We start from the raw sequence: 20,756 nt of genomic DNA, 5'->3' as shown, positions 1-20,756 counted from the left end.
CAGGAACAAATACAATATTTGTATTTGCATGTGGCCCACGGGCCGTAGTTTGAGGACCCCTGCTCTAAGGGTTAGAAGCTGTGTGGCCTTTAAAAGATTATAGAACAACTTCGTGTCTGTTCCCTGTCTATAAATTGGGGATTATATCTACTCTTTCAGGGTTTGGGGTATTGTTGGGTAATGTATGTAAGAGATTCCTAAGAGGCAGTGCTCATGCAATCTATAGTATAACTATTGGGGGTGCAATAAATTCCATGAGAAACCACTCATTAATAACTGATAGGGGCAGACTTGCACCAGGATTTTCTGACTACAGACATTGGCTCTCTCTACTACACCATCCTTTTATCTTTGCCAACATTGGCCAACCACACACATAGGAAATAGTGTCTGAAATACAACACTTACCTTGAGCATACTGGCTGCAAGACACAACCTCCTGAGGACTCAAGATTGGCGACTGGGTATTGTTGGTTAGAATACGTATTCTTGCTTCCAGCATACCCATAGAAGCAAATGAGTAACAGCTTCCACAAGATGCTGGTGACGGAGAAAAAAAAGATATATTTTTTTACTTCATAAAAGAGACCTTTGAAGTACTCACAAAAAACAGAAAAAGCTCAGTGGTTGAGATATTTTAATATATTTACACTGAGTGTTGCTTGAGCACAATAAAAAAAGAGTCAATCAATAGACATGACTGAACTTAAAGCAAACATTAAGATTTCAGCTTTTTCATCAAAAGGCAAATGTTACTATATGGGGCTTTCCTTGAGAATATTTTAAGAGAGGGAAAAAAAAAGAAGAACGAAAACTTCCTAACTTCTGCAAAGCATTTGACAGTATTCTTGATCATGAAGAAATGACCTATGTCTGCAGAGCCACCAGACTGAGAGAAAACAGACTGAGGGATACAAATAAGCTGAGCTTTTAAAAAGCAGCATTTTCTAACACAACTTGCTGGGTGGAACTAACCCTAAGATGGGCTCAAGGATGGGTATATTGTAGAGAGTTTGATTTAACCAGGGTCAAGGAGGCAAAAGACAACAAAGCCCAAGAAAGAAAGAGAATAATTATAATGATGAATATGGTACTTAAGATATCCAATGAGGAAATAAAGATATAAGACATGGAGGTAGTAAAATTAAAAGAAGACTGATTCCAAGTGAAAAGGGGTAACAGCAGTATAGCTATGGTCCCCGAAAAGTATTACCGAGAGGAGAGAAGAATATGAAAATAGCTGGATGGGGGTAGGGAGAAGGGAAAAGAAAACAGCTTCATTTTAACACCTGAATGCTCTGGCAAAGACAAAATCAATTTACTTAAGAAGAATATGCGAGGAATATAGTTGCTATTTCAAAAGAAAAATAATACATTATAAAGAAAAATATGTGAACAATATTATTTTTCTATGTTTCTTCAATATGTGTGGTTAAGAAATAAGAAAATGTGGCACATATATAACAAAACTGGGACTTCTACTTGTTATAATTCTAGAAAGAAATGGGCATAATATTAATATTTCTATTATTACATAGCCTCTTTGTCGCTGATACAAATTTAGTACCAAGACATTGGTACTAAATGCAAATATACACAATTGGCATGTTGTTCACTTTACTAATATTAGTTACTAAATTATCTGAATAGTGAGCACTCCCTTATGCACATAAAACAAGATTAGTGAATAGACATATTACAATCCAAAAAACTCATTCTACGTAAAGAGAATGCTGCGTTTGTTCTATTTAATAAAGCTAAATTTCACAGTTTAGATACTGTCTTCCTTAGAAAGAAAAATACTCAAAAGAACATTATGCATTCAAAATATGTTACTTGGAGAAGGTAACTGTTGATTCTCATTCCTCTCTGAGTGCAAAGTAAATCCAGGATACTCTATGCTCAGCCTCCAACATCCTAAACTCTATTTGAATTACTTATATTGTTTTCCAAAAACTATACTGTAAATTTCCTTGAGTGTTCACAGGAAATGTGTTCTCTTCATCTTGGTGCCTGATGCAACAAGGGAACGCAATGCATGTTTGTGGAAGAAAGAGTCAAGTTATGAACAAGATACATATTTGCATCCGGGGGGGAAATGACTTGAATGGAAACAGTGAACCTTGACTTGTTTCTAAGCTGTAAGGGAGACACAACCCTAGGCCCTAATGTGAGCCCTCTCTAAGAAATTCAACAATATCAGAGGTCCAAAACCTAGAATCTATTAGAGCCCTACTAGCCTTTAACTGCTACCATTTCTGATGTTTCCACAAATTCTAATAAACATCTCAGATTTACCCATATCACATTATACACTGCTTTTGCTGCTGAGGGATCATCTAAATTATGGACAGTAGAAGACAAACACTTGCGATGGGCCAGTGTAGCTTGTTGGGGAACACATGACACTTGATTGGAAAGTTGTAAGTAGGACATTCTGAGAAAAGGGAAGTGTGTGGGAGGCTGCCTGCCCTGTTTATTGGAATTCCGACTTAGGGGAGACTTAGGGGAGTGTCGAAGGTGGCGCCCCTAATTATTCCCTGTCCTTTCCAAACAAGTCTGTGAATGTGCAGATCCCCAGGTGTTTGCTGGAATCCTTATGCTTAATCCCTGGATGCCATTGCTTGAGGACAATGCAAACACATGTGTCCTCCCAAGATTACTCACCCTACTCATTGTATCTAAAGATAAAAACTAGAATAAAAGGCTAACAAGGCAGGCAACTGAGGCTGCCTGGTTCCTTCAGCCAGGCCATCCCTTAGCCCTCTCATTCACAATGAAACTGTGTCAGAGTAATCTGTTCATCTGTCATTCAGGGGCTGCTGGTAAGCCCTGGCAGTAGCTCAGTTTGTTGAGCATCGTCCCATGCACTAAGAGGTCACTGGTTCGATTCAGTCAGGACACATGCAGTAGGGGGCATGCAGGAGGCAGCCAATCGATGAGCTCCCATTGATGTTTCTATCTCTCTCTCCCTCTCCCTTCCTCTCTCTATAAAATCAATAAAAACATATTTTTTATAAAAAGACAAACATTTGGGAGAAGGCCTTGGAATTCATTTATTTGTACTAAATGAATTATCACTCACTTGATAATGCATACACTGAGACTTGGAAAGAAGCAATAATGACTTGTCCAAAGTCACAAAGCCAACAGATGGCAGGGGCTAGTGCCTAGTGTCTGCTAATGCAGGCCTGGTGTCCTTTTCAGTTCACAGGTCTCTATCTACTTTAATGAATCTTCAAATTCCCTTTCCCTGTCATCTAGTTACTAAATAGACCAAAATTAACTTATACATTTTGTTTAAACCATCCAAGTAACACTATCCTTAGGACCCTCCTTAACTTTCAAGTGATAGAATGTCAAAGAACTACATGAGTGACAATAAATAGCCAAAGCCAGTTGTTCCTACAATGAAACACAAGGGTCTTGTAAAAAAAATAACATTCCACAAGAGTCTGGAAACAGCCCCATTTTGGCCACCCAGGATTCTTGGCCCATGGCAGCCAAAGAAATAACCTCTCTTGGTTATTTCTGACCATCCATCATTGTGGGGGGCAGGCGGGGCGGGGGGGAGACAAGTCACATGTACATTCAAGAGATCAGAATGTGCTCTGTTAACAGAAAAAAACATGGGGATGAGAAAAGGAGATAACTTCTCTCAAGCCCCTGTAGTTCCCAGAAGAATGTGTCAGCTGCCGAGGTAATTAATGACTTTCGAACATCAAAGCCAGAGCCTAGATTTTAAAAGAACCATTATCCCTTCAGAAGACTAAGGGAGGTCTGGCCCAGACAGAACTCTGCAACAAGCCAATTTTCACAGTCTCAAGTAAATAATGTCACTTTTGCAAGATTTAACAATGTTCAGCTGCACCTTCCAACAGCAGGAAACATACAGAACTAGTAGTAAGGAGTCAGAATTCCTACCCCTTCCTGCCTTCCACTTGCTTTGTCACTCAGCTATGTGACTGTGAGCAAGTCTCTTGATCTCTCCGGCATTTCTCTCTATCTTGTATGTAAAACGAATAGGGTGAAGCAGACAGTTTAAGGTTCCTGCCTTCCGGCATAAACAGCATTTAAAACAAGTCTGGCCCTAACCGGTTTGGCTCAGTGGATAGAGCGTCGGCCTGCGGACTCAAGGGTCCCAGGTTCGATTCCGGTCAAGGGCATGTACCTTGGTTGCGGGCACATCCCCAGTAGGGAGTGTGCAGGAGGCAGCTGACCTATGTTTCTCTCTCACCGATGTTTCTAACTCTCTATCCCTCTCCCTTCCTCTCTGTAAAAAATCAATAAAATATATTTAAAAAAAAATAAAATAACGGCATAAACAGCATTTAAAACAAGTCTGAAATGAACTACATTTTAAACATTAGCAAAACACTCTGCACTTCCTAAGTAACATGACCTGAGAGACAGCCTCTTCGCTCATGAAGATGGAATAAATAAAGGCAGCATAGCTGGAAGAAAAACTAAGGAAGTTCATGTCTTCCAATTTCCGAGCTCTCTTGCCTCTCACACTTCAAAGTCAACCCAGCCATTCAGGCTGGGGCTTAAACCTGTTTCTAAGTGTAAAGCTAAAACCTCATTTGTCCTCCCGATGTCTCTTTTTTCATTCATCTTGATATGCTCTCTGCATAAAGTCGTGAATTCCCTTAACTGCAGCTAATTTTGAATTCTGGGTTATACCGAACACTGGTGTTCTTAAAGTTAGTGGAAATTTCCAAGTTGCCCAATTAACAGGAAGGGAAAATATTTTTTTTTCCAACCGAAAGTACAGAAAACCAAAAGAAAGTCAAAAGAGGAACCTCTAAGTACATTATTTTCCCAAGTACCGAACAAGATTCTACAAATGAGGAATCAATTGCAAAGCAATTAATCTATTGAACCCTTCTGTTTTTAAATTACCCGTGCCTCTGTACAACTCACAGTTATAACTCTCACGAAATATGGGATATGGGAGACAATATTAGCTTTTCAAGCTATAAGAAAACCAACATCAAAGAACTTGGCTTTAGAAAGTCTAATTTCCTTCCACTGAATAATTGTCTCATCACTAGTTGATCATTGTCTCATCACTAGTTGATCATATCGTTTGGGGAGTGAGAGGAACCAAACTTTTTTCCCCACCTTCTCCTATGCTTCCATTGAGTTTTAAAAACACTTTTTCAAATAACTTTTCATATTGTATTTTAATGTTTTGCTTGCAGGGCTGCTAAACTGTGAGTCTCTAGGACAAGGACCATGTCATATTAGTTTTTATATCCTCAGCCACTACCAAAAAATCCTAACACAACATCCTATATAATAAAGAGCTAATATGCTAATTAGACTGGACTGAAGAATGAACAGTGGGCGGGGCTTTGGGGCCACGAGGCAGAAGCCGGGCTGTGAGGGCTGAGCCTCTTGCACAAATTTCATGCATCGGGCCTCTAGTATTCTATAAACATGCAACACAACAGAAGCAAGCCTGTGCTAGGCCCTCATAATCAATACGACATGAAGTAGTTATTTAACCATTTCAAATAAGTATAGGAAATCTGTTTGATGATAGAGAAAAATTTAATCCTCTCTTTAAACATCAGTCCTTTCATTTCTCAATTACCTTCAAATTTCTCTCATTTCCAATCCCTCTTCAGCAAAAGAGAAGGTAGGGAATGATTTCTGCACTTTCTCTAGAGCTGAAGAGTCCTAGAATAACTGGTACAAAGGGAAGACCTCTGGTGTCAGCTGGACAGGAACCTTGCTGACTGGCTGCTATAAGACCTGCTCAGAGCTCTGGGCATTTAGAACATTTTGCAAGAATTCAGTGAGGACGGAATTGAAAGGTCAGTGGTGATTAAGTGGGTCAGCATGATTATCACTGAATTTTTAGGAAAGGGGAAGAACAATTTATCTTTGGATGTTATTCACTTATAATGTTCTCAGGAGATACCAATCAGATTGTTTTCAGACAGCAAATACTACACATATTTTATGGTAACAAATCAGTCATATGTACTCTAGTTATCTTGAAATTGAGCTTAGAAGTAATAAACCTGAGTATTACATAAATGATTCCGCAAGTCATTGTTAGCTAAAATTTAGGGTAACAAGATAATTTGATACCAAGTGCTATTAGAGGAAGAGTTCTTAAATGTATTCATTCTGTATCCAATTTCTGGAAATAACTTACAAAATGGAATTACAGCCGAAACCGGTTTGGCTCAGTGGATAGAGCGTCGGCCTGCGGACTGAAGGGTCCCAGGTTCGATTCTGGTCAGGGGCATGTGCCTGGGTTGCGGGCACATCCCCGGTGGGAGATGTGCAGGAGGCGGCTGATTGGTGTTTCTCTCTCATCGATGTTTCTAACTGTCTCTCTCCCTTCCTCTCTGTAAAGAATCAATAAAATATATTTAAAAAACAAAACAAAAAAACAAACAAAATGGAATTACAGTCATACCTTTGGTAAACCCAGGCTCTGCTCCCAGGCCACCATTTTGGAAGCTGGGTTAATATTTACCATAATAGGTAATATCCTGACATAAAATAAATGGAAAGGCCACAGATTAAAAAATCTACCAGAAAAAAATTATGGATCCATTTTCTGGCCTTTTATAGTACTTAAGACTAAATGATGGGGTCAGGGCAGGGAGGGGGAAGACAGCTAGCAAAGTGGGACTGTAGACAGAATACCAATTCTATCTGTATGCAATTCTTTGTTTCTACATGAGTCTCTTCTTACTAGGAGAGCAAATGAGTTTGGCTTGCATATCACTCTGATTAATCCCATTAGCTACATGGAACCTATATTGAGAAGGATAATTAAGAAATTCTAAGCTCATTTCGAGAGATTATCTAGTACCAAAGTCGGTTGTGGATACAAAAGAAGAAGTGAATATTCATTGGCCGTATCATTTCCATTTCTTTACTAAAGTAAATCATGCCCATTTCATCTCTGTATCTCCAGAATCTACTGCAGAGTTTGGCACATAGTAAACGTTCAATAAATGTTTCAGAATAAATTAATGAAAAATTAGACTTTTTTTTACCTTGGTTTCGAACAGGGGTAACAAAATTGGTACCATGAACATTTCTCCAATCCCAAGATGTTGGCAAATGTAAAAGCTTTTCATGTATTTCAGCAGTTAGTGGTGCAGGTTTGGGCCTAGGATGGAAATATACATTTGACATCAATATACAGTCTTTCCTTTAAGGATGATTTCCTAACTTCTAATTCCATAATTTCAACCTCCTGGCTGGCTAAGATATACATTCAGACTCAAGGGGCACTTGTCTCATCAATGTTTCAATGTGTGTATTGCACAATCATGTGGCAATCTACATAATATCTCTATTACAGAACTATGTTGTGTGACTTTCATTCACCATTTCTTTTTCATGATCTAGTAATTTCCCCCTGTGAAATGACACTGGTTTTGTATATCACTGCAATGTATTTTTAACATGTGTCAGTAGCTGCATTCTTTTACTTTTAACAGATTTTGACCAAGAAAGTAGACATGGGAAGTTAAAGATGGCCTACAAAGGATATAGAGAAATTACTGATATCTAACTCAGGAGATGGTCAGTAGTGATAGTGAGGAGGTAAAAGAAGTGAAGAAGGCACAGAAACAAAAGATCTAAGTATCAAGTAGGCAGACTAGCTCCATAAACAGAGGACAAAATTGCTTCATTACAGAACTAGAGCTTATAGGATATGCTTGGAAAATAAGGCACAAAATGAGAGTTGCCTGGAATGATGAAATGATGGATAGACATTTTTGCCTATCCATCATTGCCAAGAAATGAGGAAATTGTTCTACAAGCTTCTCTGTATTAGAGATTTAAAACACACACACACACACACACACACACACACACACACACACACAGCATTCTAGCTGTAGCCACGCCTGAATTCTTAAAGTTTGCCCAAGTTTGCCGAATGCTCTGTGTTCCATGCCTTTGTACTGCTGTTCCTTCTACTTAAAATGCTTGCTGCCCACTGATTAGAAAAAATCCCCTTAGAGTTTTTCCCTGACTTTTAATTTTAAAGACTGCTCATACAACAGCCTCCACCCACAACCCCCAACAAAAACCCACTTCTCTCTATGCTCCATCACCTCTTGTGTTAGGGCAATACTGTTATATTGTGGTAACATTTATTTTTCTGTTATTGTAAACTACTTGAATTTCTTACTCAACTTGGAATTATCATACCACAGCGTTCTAACTTTCCAGTGATTACCAAGTTGGTTTTTACCAGCTTCCAAGTTAGTCATTGGCAAAGATTATTTCTGGACTTCTTCATGTCCTCTGCAACTAATCCTAAGTCCTTCTCTCACACACTTCTCTAAGAGATTATATAAGTTAATGCTAGGTCAAAACGGAAGTGAGATAAAAGACATGGGGAAAATCATTTCTGACTAGCAATCATAACCTTGAGAACTGTAAAGAATAGATAGCACTGCACAGCCAGTCTGGCTCAGTGGTTAAACATTGACCATGAGGTCCTAGGTCAATGCTTAACTTGGTGAGGGCACATACCCAGGTTGCAGGCTCAATTCCCATTATGGGGCATGCAGGAGGCAGTGGATCTATGATTCTCATCATTGATGTTTCTCTCTCTCTCTCCCTCTCCCTTCCTCTCTGAAATCAATAAAGATGTATTTTTTAAAAAGAATAGATGGCATATTCCATACAGAAATGTCAATTTTTCGCTAAAATATTAACTAAGCCAGGGGCATTGCTAGAAGATGAACATGAGGTGGTCTTTGACCATATACATAAAAAACAGCATTAAGAGACATGAAACATACATAAACTACCATAACAAATACAAGGCAATTATAGTAATGCTATAAAACATTTAACCTGGATAATGTCCATGGAATTACCAACGTACATAAAAAAGCTATGCATCATGAAAATTTTATATGCTGGACAGAAAAAAAAAGATATAAACCTTGGATATTTACTCTGAAATTTATGAATAAAAACTAGGGTACAAACAAATTTTGGAAGGAAATGAACAATTTCTGTGATTTTTACATTGAGAGGCCAAAAGATTCAACTACTCAGTAAATATTAACTAATTATCCTATAAATACCTAAAAACACACTAAAAAATATGGAAGATAAAAAAGGAATTGAAGCATGGCAGCATAACATAATTTCAGGGCGGGTATCTCAGAGCTATACCAACCTCCTACAAGTGGCTTCACCACTTACTAGCTGTGTGACATTAGTCAAAGATCTTATTTTTTTAAATATGTTTTTATTGATTTTCAGAGAGGAAGGGAGATGGAGAGAGAGATAGAAACATCAATGATGAGAAAGAATCATTGATAGGATGCCTCCTGCACACCCCCTACTGGGGATCGAGTCTGAAACCCAGGCATGTGCCTGGCCTGGGAATTGAACAGTGATCTTCTGGTTCAACAACTGAACCACATTGGCTGGACATTTTTTTAAAATTTTGGATTCAATAATTTTTTTTGAGAAAGGGAGAGAGAAAGAAACATCAATGAGAGAGAGAAACATTGATAGGTTGCCTCCTACACACACCCCAACCAGGGATCGAACCCAAAACCTGGGTATGTACTCTGACTGGGAATCGAACCCACCACCTATTGGTGGACAGGATGATGCTCTAACCAACTGAGCCACAATGGCCAAGGCGTTAGTCAAATATCTTAACACCACAAAACTATGATGGACTCCTATTAAAATGAGTATAAGCATATCTAACTCAAAGAATTTTTAGGAAAAGAGTGCTTAGAACAATGCCTGTCTCTGATAAGTCCTTGATAAATAAATTATTAAGCTAGTATGATAACTGGCATCATCATCATTCATGTCATTGAACAGATTAAATAGAATACTGATAGATTTAAGTGACTCTCTGGCCCACAAGAGGCATTCAAATGTTAACTTCCTCCTTCCCACCACTCTTTAAGGCAGAATGTTTGCCCATCAACACACCATGGACAAAGCAAAAATAGTGTGACAACTGAAGCTGAATGGTATAAAAATGAAGAGAGTGAAAGAGGAATTTGGAAGATGGAGACGTGGGAATTACAACATTATAGTTACACTTTACATTACCAGCTCTTAATAAATTAGGTCCAAATTCTTTAAGAATCTGGTGAAAGCTCTGGACTCAGGGAGATGCCCCCAAATAATGAACTTTTCTATAATTTCAGCAGTTGCACAAATTCCCTACACCTAAAGTTAAGAATCTTGCCCTAACTGGTTTGGCTCAGTGGATAGAGCATCAGCCTGCGGACTGAAGGGTCCCAGGTTCAATTCCGGTCAAGGGCATATACCTTGGCACATCCCCAGTAGGGGGTGTGCAGGAGGCAGCTGATCAATGTTTCTAACTCTCTATTCCTCTCCCTTCCTCTCTGTGAAAAATGAATAAAATATATATATATTTTTAAAAAAGAATCTCAGAGAATTTTCATTGTATAAAAAATGTGATTGAAATGGGAGCAGCTAGACCACCATGTCTACTTCAGTCTTTCCAACTTCACTCAATTCCATCTCCATATCCCAAGCCTCCTATGGAGCCTTAGTCTCAAAAGCAGCCCTTCATGAAGCTAGCCCTTCCCCAGAACAAAGGTGGTGGGGCGAGAGAGAGAGGGGAGCAGAGCACGGAGTTCCTCAGCTATATGGCACATGACAGGTGGCAAAGCAGTTGTGTCTGAGGCTCTTATCTTTCAGGCAGGAGCCCCACTCCTTCACTTTATGAATCTAAGAAGGGACACAACACACACTCCCCAATATCAATTATCAAGAGCATCTCATGGACAAGCAGTTCCTTAGAATACACCTTGAGAAATACCATGTACGATTCTTTTTGAAAAAGGGGCAGAACTCTGATAGGAAAAGTCTCCAAATAGCCTCATAGTTGAAGAATGCCAGAGCATTAGGATTATTAGTCTGCAGATAAAAAGTCAGAATGCATTTTAATTACTGAACAGTTAACCAACGAGTGGCCTGTTCAAACAATAAAATCTGGGCCAAGGACTCTATTTATATTAAGGAAATCATCAATATCATATCAGAAATTTGGAAAACGTTACGATTATTAAGGGAAAATAGCAACCTACACAATTTACTGACTCCCATTAGCTCCCTATTGGTTTCCAGTTCCCTGCCCTTCAGTTCTATGAATTTCTCCTGAAGCAAGGTCGGGCATCACAGAAACACCATTGGCTACTTAACAAATGTTAAGGTACTATATACTCTGATAAATGCAGCTATGGTTTTGAAAGAATTTTTAAAAATCCTACCAAATTCCTGACTATATAAATTAAAAGTATTATGACCTAATTTCCCAAAGTAACACTACACTCTGGGGTGTGTAAGCTAAAGATAGAAAATGTCACTTCTGGCTGAGGACAGTAAAAGTATATTGGTAAACAAGAAACATTTTTGGTTGGAACTTAAAACAGAAAGATGATTTTGAGATGTTTACAGGTGGCAAATTTGACAGGCAAGTTGAGGGGTATTTGAGACAAGGAAATATCATGAATAGAGATGATATGAAAGGAAAGTTTTCAGTCATTGTGTGTCATATATTTGAAAGCAGGTCACAGTACTTAAATATATTACTGTCAGGTTTAGATGGTTTTGCTTACCAAGTTAAATGTATCCTTTAGACAACAGGTAGTAACACAATAATAGCTGAGTAAAGAAAGATGAAATTGGCAATATTTTATAGATTGGCTTAGAATGGGGACAGAGAGGGAAAGATATCAAAGAAACCAGACCAAAGAGATGGGGTAGGAGGCTGAGCCACAAGGCAGGAAAGAGACAACAAAGCCCTAACTAAGCCAGAGTTTAGAAAATGGAAAGGGAGCCCAGCCAGCGTGTCTCAGTGGTTGAGCATTGACCTATGAACCAGGAGGTCAGAGTTTGATTCCCGGTCAGGGCACATGCCCAGGTTGCCAGCTTGATCCCCAGTAGGGGGTGTGCAGGAGGCAGCTGATCAATGATTCTTTCTCGTCATTGATGTTTCTATCTCCCTCTCTCCCTTCATCTCTGAAATCAATAAAAAATATATTACAGATATCTCTCATCCCCCCTCCCCTTACCCCCATAGTAAAAAATATATTAAAGAAAATAAAATGGAAAGTGAATCATGGAAACGGCAGATGCTGTGAAAGCAAAACCCATAAACAGGGATTGGAGAGCATGAGAGTGTGTGTGTGAATAGGAGAGGAAAATGGTCACACACAAAAATGACAACAGCCCTGACTGGTTTGGTTCAGTGGATAGAGCGTTGGCCTGCGGACTGAAGGGTCCCAGGTTCGATTCCAGTCAAGGGCATGTACCTTGGTGTGGGCACATCCCCAGTGGGGGGTGTGCAGGAGGCAGCTAATCGATGTTTCTCTCTCATCGATGTTTCTGATTCTCTATCCCTCTCCCTTCCTCTCTGTAAAAAATCAATAAAATATATTTTTAAAAAAAGACAATAGGCCTTAGCCCAATAGTCAGCAAACTGTGGCCCCTTGAGTGTGGTTCTTCTACAAAATACCACATGCGGTCACGCACATACAGTGCGATTGAAACTTTGCGGCCACACTCAAGGGGCCAAAGAGCCACATGTGGCTCGCGAGCCGCGGTTTGCCGATCACGGCCCTAGTCAGTGTGGTTCAGTTGGTTGGAGCATTATCCCGTACATCAAAAGGTAGCAGGTTTGATTCCCAGTCAGGGCACATACCTAGGTTTCTAATTCAATCCCTGATCACGGCGGGGGCTGGAGGCAACCAATAGATTGTTTCTCCTTCACATTGATTTTTCTCTCACTCTTTTCTCTCTCTCTCCCTTCCTTAGATAACAGAAAAAATAAGTTGGGATGACCAGTGAAATGGTGGCCAACCCAGGGAGAGATGCTGGTTGGAAGGGATGATGGCATTCAATATCTTTATTGGTGTCAAGAGATGTGCTTTATTACCTGGGGAGTCTCTGTCTGAGGCCACCACTTCTCCTAATCATCTCTCTCAGGGTAAGAGTCTCATATTCCAGGTATGTGGTTGCAGTCCAAGACTTCTGAACGGCATTGATCGCTTTCACGAAGTCGTGATTATATTTGTAGAGCCTATTGGAATACCTGCCAACAAAAACAAGATAGCTTTAGGCACACTCTTTACTGACGTAACTAGACTCCATTAAAATAAGCATTCATATACTCTGGGCCTAAATGGAAAATGGTATAATCTTTCAGGAAGGCATTTTTTTTTTTTTTTGGTAATGTAACATCAGCACTTCATTCAAATCTTCAAAACAGTCTTTATTCTAAAATAAAAATGTTTTAAAAAATCCACAGGTTAAGTACACCGTGGTATAGAGAGAAACATACAATGGCAAATTTCCCAACAGTCGATGGGAAAAGCAATATCGTATATACAGAACACAAAATTGAGATAAACTGAAAATTATAAGGTAAAATAAAACCCAATTTCAGAAGACAAAAATCAAAATATTAAGGATCCCTGCATTATCCTCAACCCTAATGAGTATTCACTGTACTCAAGTCATTTTGTATTGAATATGACCCCATCGACCCAGCTAAGGAACACTTGGGAGCCTCGAGTGACGGCATCAGACATTCCAACAATAAATGGTAAGCAATTTTTGATCAGAAAAATTCCCTTACTTTGGCTCTAAAGACATCAGGCTATAGTACAGTTTGTGTTCATATCCTTTGTTCAAACAAAGCCATTTTTCTGGCACCAAAGCAAATTTGGTTTGGTTCATATATAAAGAGACAGCCTGTGAGTCCAAAAGGCACTGTCCACTCTTGCCTGAGGATATATAGCCTATATAATAAAAGGGTAATATGCAAATTTACCCTAACAGCAGAACGACTGGGAATGACTGGTCATTATGACACACACTGACCACCAGGGGGCAGACACTCAATGCAGGAGATGCCCCCTGGTGGTCAGTGAGCTCCCACAGGGGGAGCTCTGCTCAGCCACAAGCCAGGCTGATGGCTGCCAGCACAGCGGTGGTGGCGGGAGCCTCTCCTGCCTCCTCAGCAGCGCTAAGGATGTCCGACTGCAGTTTAGGCCTGCTCCCTGCTGGCAAGTGGACATCTCCTGAGGGCTCCTAGGCTGCCAGAGGGATGTCTGACTGCCAGCTTAGGCCCGATCCCCCGGGGAGCAGGCCTAAGCCGGCAGGTGGACATCCTCTGAGGGGTCCCAGACTGCAAGAGGGCACAGACCAGGCTGAGGGACTCCCCGAGTGCACAAATTTTTGCACGGGTGGAGTCCGGCTGGCTTGCCCCAAATGGGACCAATCAGGCCAGATCAGCCCGGGGGAGGGACTGTGGGTGGTTGGTGGGCCGGCCCCACCCCCGATTGGGGGGGGGGGTGAGCGCTGATTGTTGGCGGGACTGGCCAGGGGAGAGGGGACATGGGTGGTTGGCTGGCAAGCCCTGCCCCCTGGTCAAACTCCCAGTTGAACTCCTGATTGAGGGGACAATTTGCATATTAGCCTTTTATTATATAGGATATATATCAGTAGCCTGGAACTAGAATGTCTCTGATGAAAGTAAAGATTCAAGCTAACTAAGATGTATGTACAAAGATGTTCAATGAAACACTTACACTAGTGATAGATTATAAACAACCTAAACGAATCTTTTAAGATAAGGGACTGATTAAATAAATAATACACTATATAGTGTAGTCAGTAAAAATGTCTAGAAGATTATTTAGTGATATGGAAGGGTGCTAAGTCTATATTAAATTAAAAAGCAGAATAAAAGGAGGTTTATAGAAAATTAACCAATTATGTGAAAGTATAATATATATTTATAATATAAGTACCTTTTAAAAATGCCAGCCATGGTTATCTGAGTGGTGACACAGGATCACCATCTTTCCCTACCTCCTACAGTTTCTACCATGCACTTTTATAACTTTGTAATCATTTTTTAAAAAGAGAGAGAACAGAACAAACTGTATAATGTACACAGAGTATGGCAAACATTATAACTACATGATTTTAAAAAGTATTCCATATGAACATTTGGTTTATATCCTTGTTACTAAAATTGGGTTCTTGAATGGGGAAACTTGGTAGAAATGCAGCCAACCCACACTCATCTGAATATGCATTTTAATAAGATCCCTCCTTCCCCAGAGCAGTGACTCACAATAACATTAAAATCTGAGAAGCACTGGTGTATCTGACGCTAAATGCTTGGAGTCAGATGTAAATAAATATAACATACAAAGAACATGTTTACAAAGAAAAAAATGGGGGAGTTGATTACTCATTTAATTCAAACATGTATCCCAGCTTATGTGCCAGGTGCTAAGAATTATAGAATTATCATATTATTACAAATGAATCCAATTCAGTGGCTGAAGTATGACTCACTATCCAACACTTCCATAAACTTTCTTTTATGCAAAGCAATATAAACCTGAGTACCATCTTAGGCATACTGTGAACTTTTCTTTTTCTTAACTTAGACTACTGGAATACCTGCCAACAAAAGTATACCATGGTGTACTTAACCTGTGGATTTTTAAAATTTTTATTTTAGAATAAAGACTGTTTTTGAAGATTTGAATAAAGTGCTGATGTTACATTACCAAAAAAAAATTGCCTTCCTGAATGATTATACCATTTTCCATTTAGGCCCAGAGTATATGAATACTTATTTCATAGAGAGACCATTTTGATATAGTCAAAGAACCTGGCAGCACTGAAATTAATAAGAAAAACATGCAACTACCTTGATAACTTTTTAATGTTTTTACCAAAGTTCTTCCCCACTTGTTGAAAAGTGTGAAGCCAGAGATGTATCTTTCTTAAGTAGATTATAAAACTGCCTGTATCGTACTTCTCACCACACTATCACAATGAAAACAAATGACAGTGATTGGTTTCTTTAGATGAGAGCAAATATTAAATTGTAAATGTATACCTTGAAATATTTTCCACTGATAAGAGTCACTATATCATGGACTTCAAGTATTTGAAAAGCAGTAACCAGACCTGTATTGTAACATCTAACAAAACATCCTGTGCTAGCCCAGCCAGTGTGTCTCAGTGGTTGGATGTCAACCTGTGAACCAGGAGGTCAGGCTTTGATTCCCGGTCAGGACACATGGCCAGGTTGTAGTCTTGAATCCCAGTGTGGGGCATGCAGGAGGCAGCTAATCAATGATTCTCTCTCTTCACTGAGGTTTCTTTCTTCCTCTCCCTTCCTCTCTGTAATCAATAAAAATATATTAAGAAAATAAAAATATCCTATGCTATGTGTATTATAGTAATGACAAAGAAGGTCTTAAACACCATTGTTTTTAGTGTGGGAGATCCAATGAGATTAGGAGGCGTGGCAGAGAGTGACAGTCACTGGCGCCTCAGGCCTCAGGTGATGGAAAGGAAATGAAATCGTCTTGAGCACCACAGGGATTGCGAAGACAAGGAGGAGAGCTGGGCGGTTTGAGTCCAGCCAATACTACTAGAGCCAAAAAGAAGACAAAGAAACCAAAAAACAAAGAAAAAGGCAGCGAGTCAGAGTCAGCCCAGAAACTGCCTGTGAAGATGAATTCTTTGCCAGCAGAAGATCAGGAAATACAGGCCACTGAACTGTTTTCATTGCCAAAACAAGGAAGAGGCTAGCAAGTAAAGCTGCAGGTTCTCAAACTGGGAGGAGTGGTCAGCAGCCAGGGTCCGGAGTGCAAAGCCTGACAAAGACAACACCCGCCAGGGGCCCTATGCCCTGCCCCAGGGCTTCACCTGGGACGCCGTGGACCTGGGGATCGTGGTGTGGAACAAGAATTATACGCCCTCCCGAATGAGAATGACGTGCGAGAGGATGGCAACATGTTTCGGCTTGATTATCCCCCAGAATTTCCTTTATGGGCTCTCCAGCACCTGGCTGGCTCCCTCAACGGCACTGTGGGTTCGAGTGGTCTCAAGTCGGAAACTGGTTGGGCTCATCAGCACCATCCGAGCAAACATCCAGGTCTATGACACAGAGAAGACGGTGGAGATCAACGTCCTGTGTGTCCACAAGAAGCTGTGCTCCAAGAGGGTGGCTCCAGTCCTGATGCGTGAGATAACCGGGCAGGTTCACCTGGAGGGCACTTTCCCAGCTGTTTACACAGCGTGGGTGGAATTACCTACCAAAGCCTGTCAGCACCTGCAGGTACTGGCATTGGTCCCTAAGCCCACGGAAGCTGATTGACTGCCAGAGTCTCCCAAGACAAGCTGGAATGTGGGAATCGATACAAAGGATATTCCAATAGTGCACCATCTCCCCACCAGGTACCAGGTACTGGAAGCAGTTTCACTGCACGTCAGCCATGAGCCAGGAGGAGGTGGAGCCCTGGTTCTACCCCCAAGGAAACGGACTTGACACTTTTGTGGTGGAGAATGCAAACAGTGAGATTTCCTGAGCTTTGACACCATCCAACCCACGAGAGTCTAAAGCAGCGGTTCTCAACCTGTGGGTCGCGACCCCTTTGGCGGTCGAACGACCCTTTCACAGGGGTCGCCTAAGACCATCCTGCATGTCAGATATTTACATGACGATTCATAACAGTAGCAACATTACAGTGACGAAGTAGCAACGAAAATAATTTTATGGTGGGGTCACAACGTGAGGGCCAGAAGGTTGAGAACCACTAGCTAAAGGCTGCTCATTCTTTCTACAATGTTCACACCCAGACCCTCTTCTAGACCTCATGAGTGACGCCCTTGTTCTCGCCAAAATGAAAGGGTGTGGCGTGTTCAATACACTGGATCCCATGGAAAACAAAACCCCCTGGAGAAGCTCACGTTTGGCATTGGGGCCGGCGACCTGCAGCATTATCGTTACCCTGGGAAGTGCCCCAGCACAGGGGCAGAGAAGGCTGGGCTGGTGTTACAGTAACCAGTTGCCAGTAAGATTCTAGATAAAGCCACTGAGAATTCGAACCAGGAAATGGTCCGATTTTCCAAAATGTGAGAATCCTTGACAAAGGGAACAGAAGCGAACCGGCTTTACCAACTGGCAGTGAACTTGACAACTGTACTGAAATGGCGTGGGCTGGGTGATGTCACCTTTGGCCATGTCTCTGATCTCCGTTTTCCACTTAAGTACATCCTTATGCAGCCATGAGCAAGGATGTGACTGCTGAAAACTAACTCATAACTGGCGTATTATGGAGTTAATGGGTGAAATATATATGTGTGTGTTTAATATATATACTAAACCCAATGAGATTAAAAGATAATGTACCTCACTACGTATGGGTTAGCAGATTATTAAGAGCTGAAAGAGATCTTGAGAGTAATTTCCTCCTCATTTCACAGGTGATGAAACATAGGTTCTGAGCACTCCGGTTAGCAATTTAGCTTCTACGCTAAATGAGGCAATGTTTGAAATATCCAAAAAGTACAATAGTACATAGTAAATCCTAAACAGCAGAGTAAAAGTGAACAGCTTATTAGGAAATGTGTTGCTCAACGATCAAGCCAAGCAAAACAATTTAAAAGCTAAATGGGGGGCATGGGTCAGTGTGGACGTAGGTCAGCACTTTACCAGAAGCGCACATCCCGTCCTCTACACGCAGGCCCCCCGCCTCTCAGCTGCAGGAGCCATTCCTGTCAGGGTGACCTGCTTTAATGATGTGTTCATGTGCACTTTCAGGGGATTTCACAGCTAAATAAAACATAAAAAGCTGCTACCAATAATATTAATTTTTCTTTTCCGTCCAAACTAATAAAGTCTGAAATCTCTTGTTTGTGTGGTTCACGTTACCTAACGTGCACCAAACTTAACAAAAGCATTAATTGCATTTTACAGGCTGAACTGTGTCCTGTCCAAACTCAGATGCTGAAGTCCTAACCTCCAGGATCTCAGCATGTGACTGTATTTGGAGATTGGGCCTTTGAAGAAGAAAGTAAAGTAAAAAAAGAGGCCATACGAGTGAGTCCTAACCCAATCTGTATGGTGTACTTGTAAGAAGTGGAAACGAGGACACAGACAGTGGATAATCACATGAGGACACAGAGAGCAGGTGGCCGTGAGAAGCCCAGGGAGAGGCCTCAGAGGAAATCAAACCTGCCTACATCTTCATCTTGGACTCCCAGCTTCCAGGACTGTGAGAAAATAAGTTTCTGTTGTTTAAGCCATGTAGTCTGTGGTCCTTTGCTGTGGCAGCCCTAGCAAATGGCATACACTACGTAAACACTAAGAATTTTAATTTCAGTTACTACTGCCTTGTTTAAAATTTATGTCCAATCAGTATCGCCTACACTTGTTGCAACATAAACAGATGTGTCTACAAACATCATGCAACATGCTTTTACATGGCAATAATAAAATGATTTTTCTTTATTAGTCACTGTGGTTATGCAGTCCTCTTACACATCACATTTGGAGGACTTTGAAAAATCATGCTTTCTTCTCTCATTTACACCAGTCGACATATTTTTCCAGTAAAGCTTTGTTTCCAAGCCAAATACATATTATATAATCAAAATAAAATTTTCCAAGAATTTAACATACACACCTAATGTCATACACAATAAAAACGAAATGAAATATATTGTTCATTTGTGACAACTCACTTTTCCTGGAGACCTTCAAGGTGGGCAGCGTTCACCCTCACATTCTCCGCGGCAGTTCCCACCTTCTTTCCGGTAAAGCAAGCCCAGTTCCGGCCCAGCACATCGTGCACCCACCCGGTCATGGTCTCATCGCAGTAACTGGTCACCTTGCTGCCCTCTTGTTTATACTGCAATTAAATAAGGGAAGGAGAGGCCTCGTGAATCTGTGGTCAACTTGCAGGTCCACTTCCCTGCCTCCCCATCATAGTAAAGAACTCCCCCCACCTTTCGATTCACCTTCAGAATCAGCCTCTAATAATCAAAAGGAAAACTTCACCCTGAGAGCTTACAAGGAGAAAGTATTCTGGAAAAGGAAGATAAATAAATGTCTATATGATAAGCATGGTTAGTCACCAAATAAAATTTACATAACAAAACACTTCTGGGTGTGAAAGGCAGGGAAAGAAACTAACATTTTTATAGCAACTGCCACATTCCAGGCATTTTACAAATTGCCTCATTTCATCCTCACAATAAGCCTATGAGGAAACAGACACCCAGAACCCCTTTTTCCCAGCAAGAAGAGGGAGGCTCAGCTCAGAGAGAATAGGTAGCTTATACCTAAGGGAACAGAGCTGTTACATAACAGAAACAAAATCCTGCTGTTTGTAGACTATAGTTTTCCACTCAAAAGGTCCACTCCAACAAAACACAAGAACAAGAGATAAAACTTTTCAACTTTTCCATAGGACTAAACAAAATCCTTTCTTCTCTCGTTCTCCAAATTTATTAGACTACTAGAGGCCTGGTGCATAAAATTCGTGCACAGGGGGGTGGGGGTCCCTCAGCCCAGCCTGTGCCCTCTCGCAGTCCTGGAGCTCTTGGGGGATGTCCGACTGACGGCTTAGGCCCACTCCCCTAGGGAGTGCTGCCAAACATCCTAGCACTGTCACGGAGGCGGGAGAGGCTCCCACCACCACCACTGCGCTCACCAGCCGTGAGCCAGGCTCAGGGCTTCTGGCTAAGCGGCACTCCCCCTGTGGGAGTGTACTGACCACCAGGGGGCAGCTCCTGCATTGAGCGTCTACCCCCTGGTGGTCAGTGCACATCATAGCAACCGACTGTTCACCATTTGGTTGATTTGCATATTAGTCTTTTATTATATAGGATTCTGATCATGAGAGAGCTAAAGTAACCTGATTACTAAGTAT

At 40.9% G+C, this 20,756-nt stretch overlaps 1 protein-coding gene across 1 annotated transcript in view; it reads right to left on the bottom strand.

Annotated features, from left to right (window-relative positions):
* CTSC (cathepsin C) overlaps positions 1-20,756 on the bottom strand; it is a 37,461-nt gene that overhangs the window by 3,775 nt on the left and 12,930 nt on the right. Inside the window, exons 2-5 of the mRNA XM_006092875.3 lie at positions 19,567-19,733; positions 12,941-13,096; positions 7,026-7,141; positions 409-540 (exon numbers count right to left, since the gene is read on the bottom strand). Coding sequence (XP_006092937.2) covers positions 409-540; positions 7,026-7,141; positions 12,941-13,096; positions 19,567-19,733 — 571 coding nt within the window. The remainder of the gene's footprint in view (positions 1-408; positions 541-7,025; positions 7,142-12,940; positions 13,097-19,566; positions 19,734-20,756) is intronic.

Source organism: Myotis lucifugus, unplaced genomic scaffold (assembly GCF_000147115.1).
Source record: "Myotis lucifugus unplaced genomic scaffold, Myoluc2.0 scaffold_106, whole genome shotgun sequence".
NCBI lineage: Eukaryota > Metazoa > Chordata > Mammalia > Chiroptera > Vespertilionidae > Myotis > Myotis lucifugus.
The sequence above is the reverse complement of the archived record's forward strand: the minus strand, read 5'-3'. Positions and strand labels throughout refer to the sequence as shown.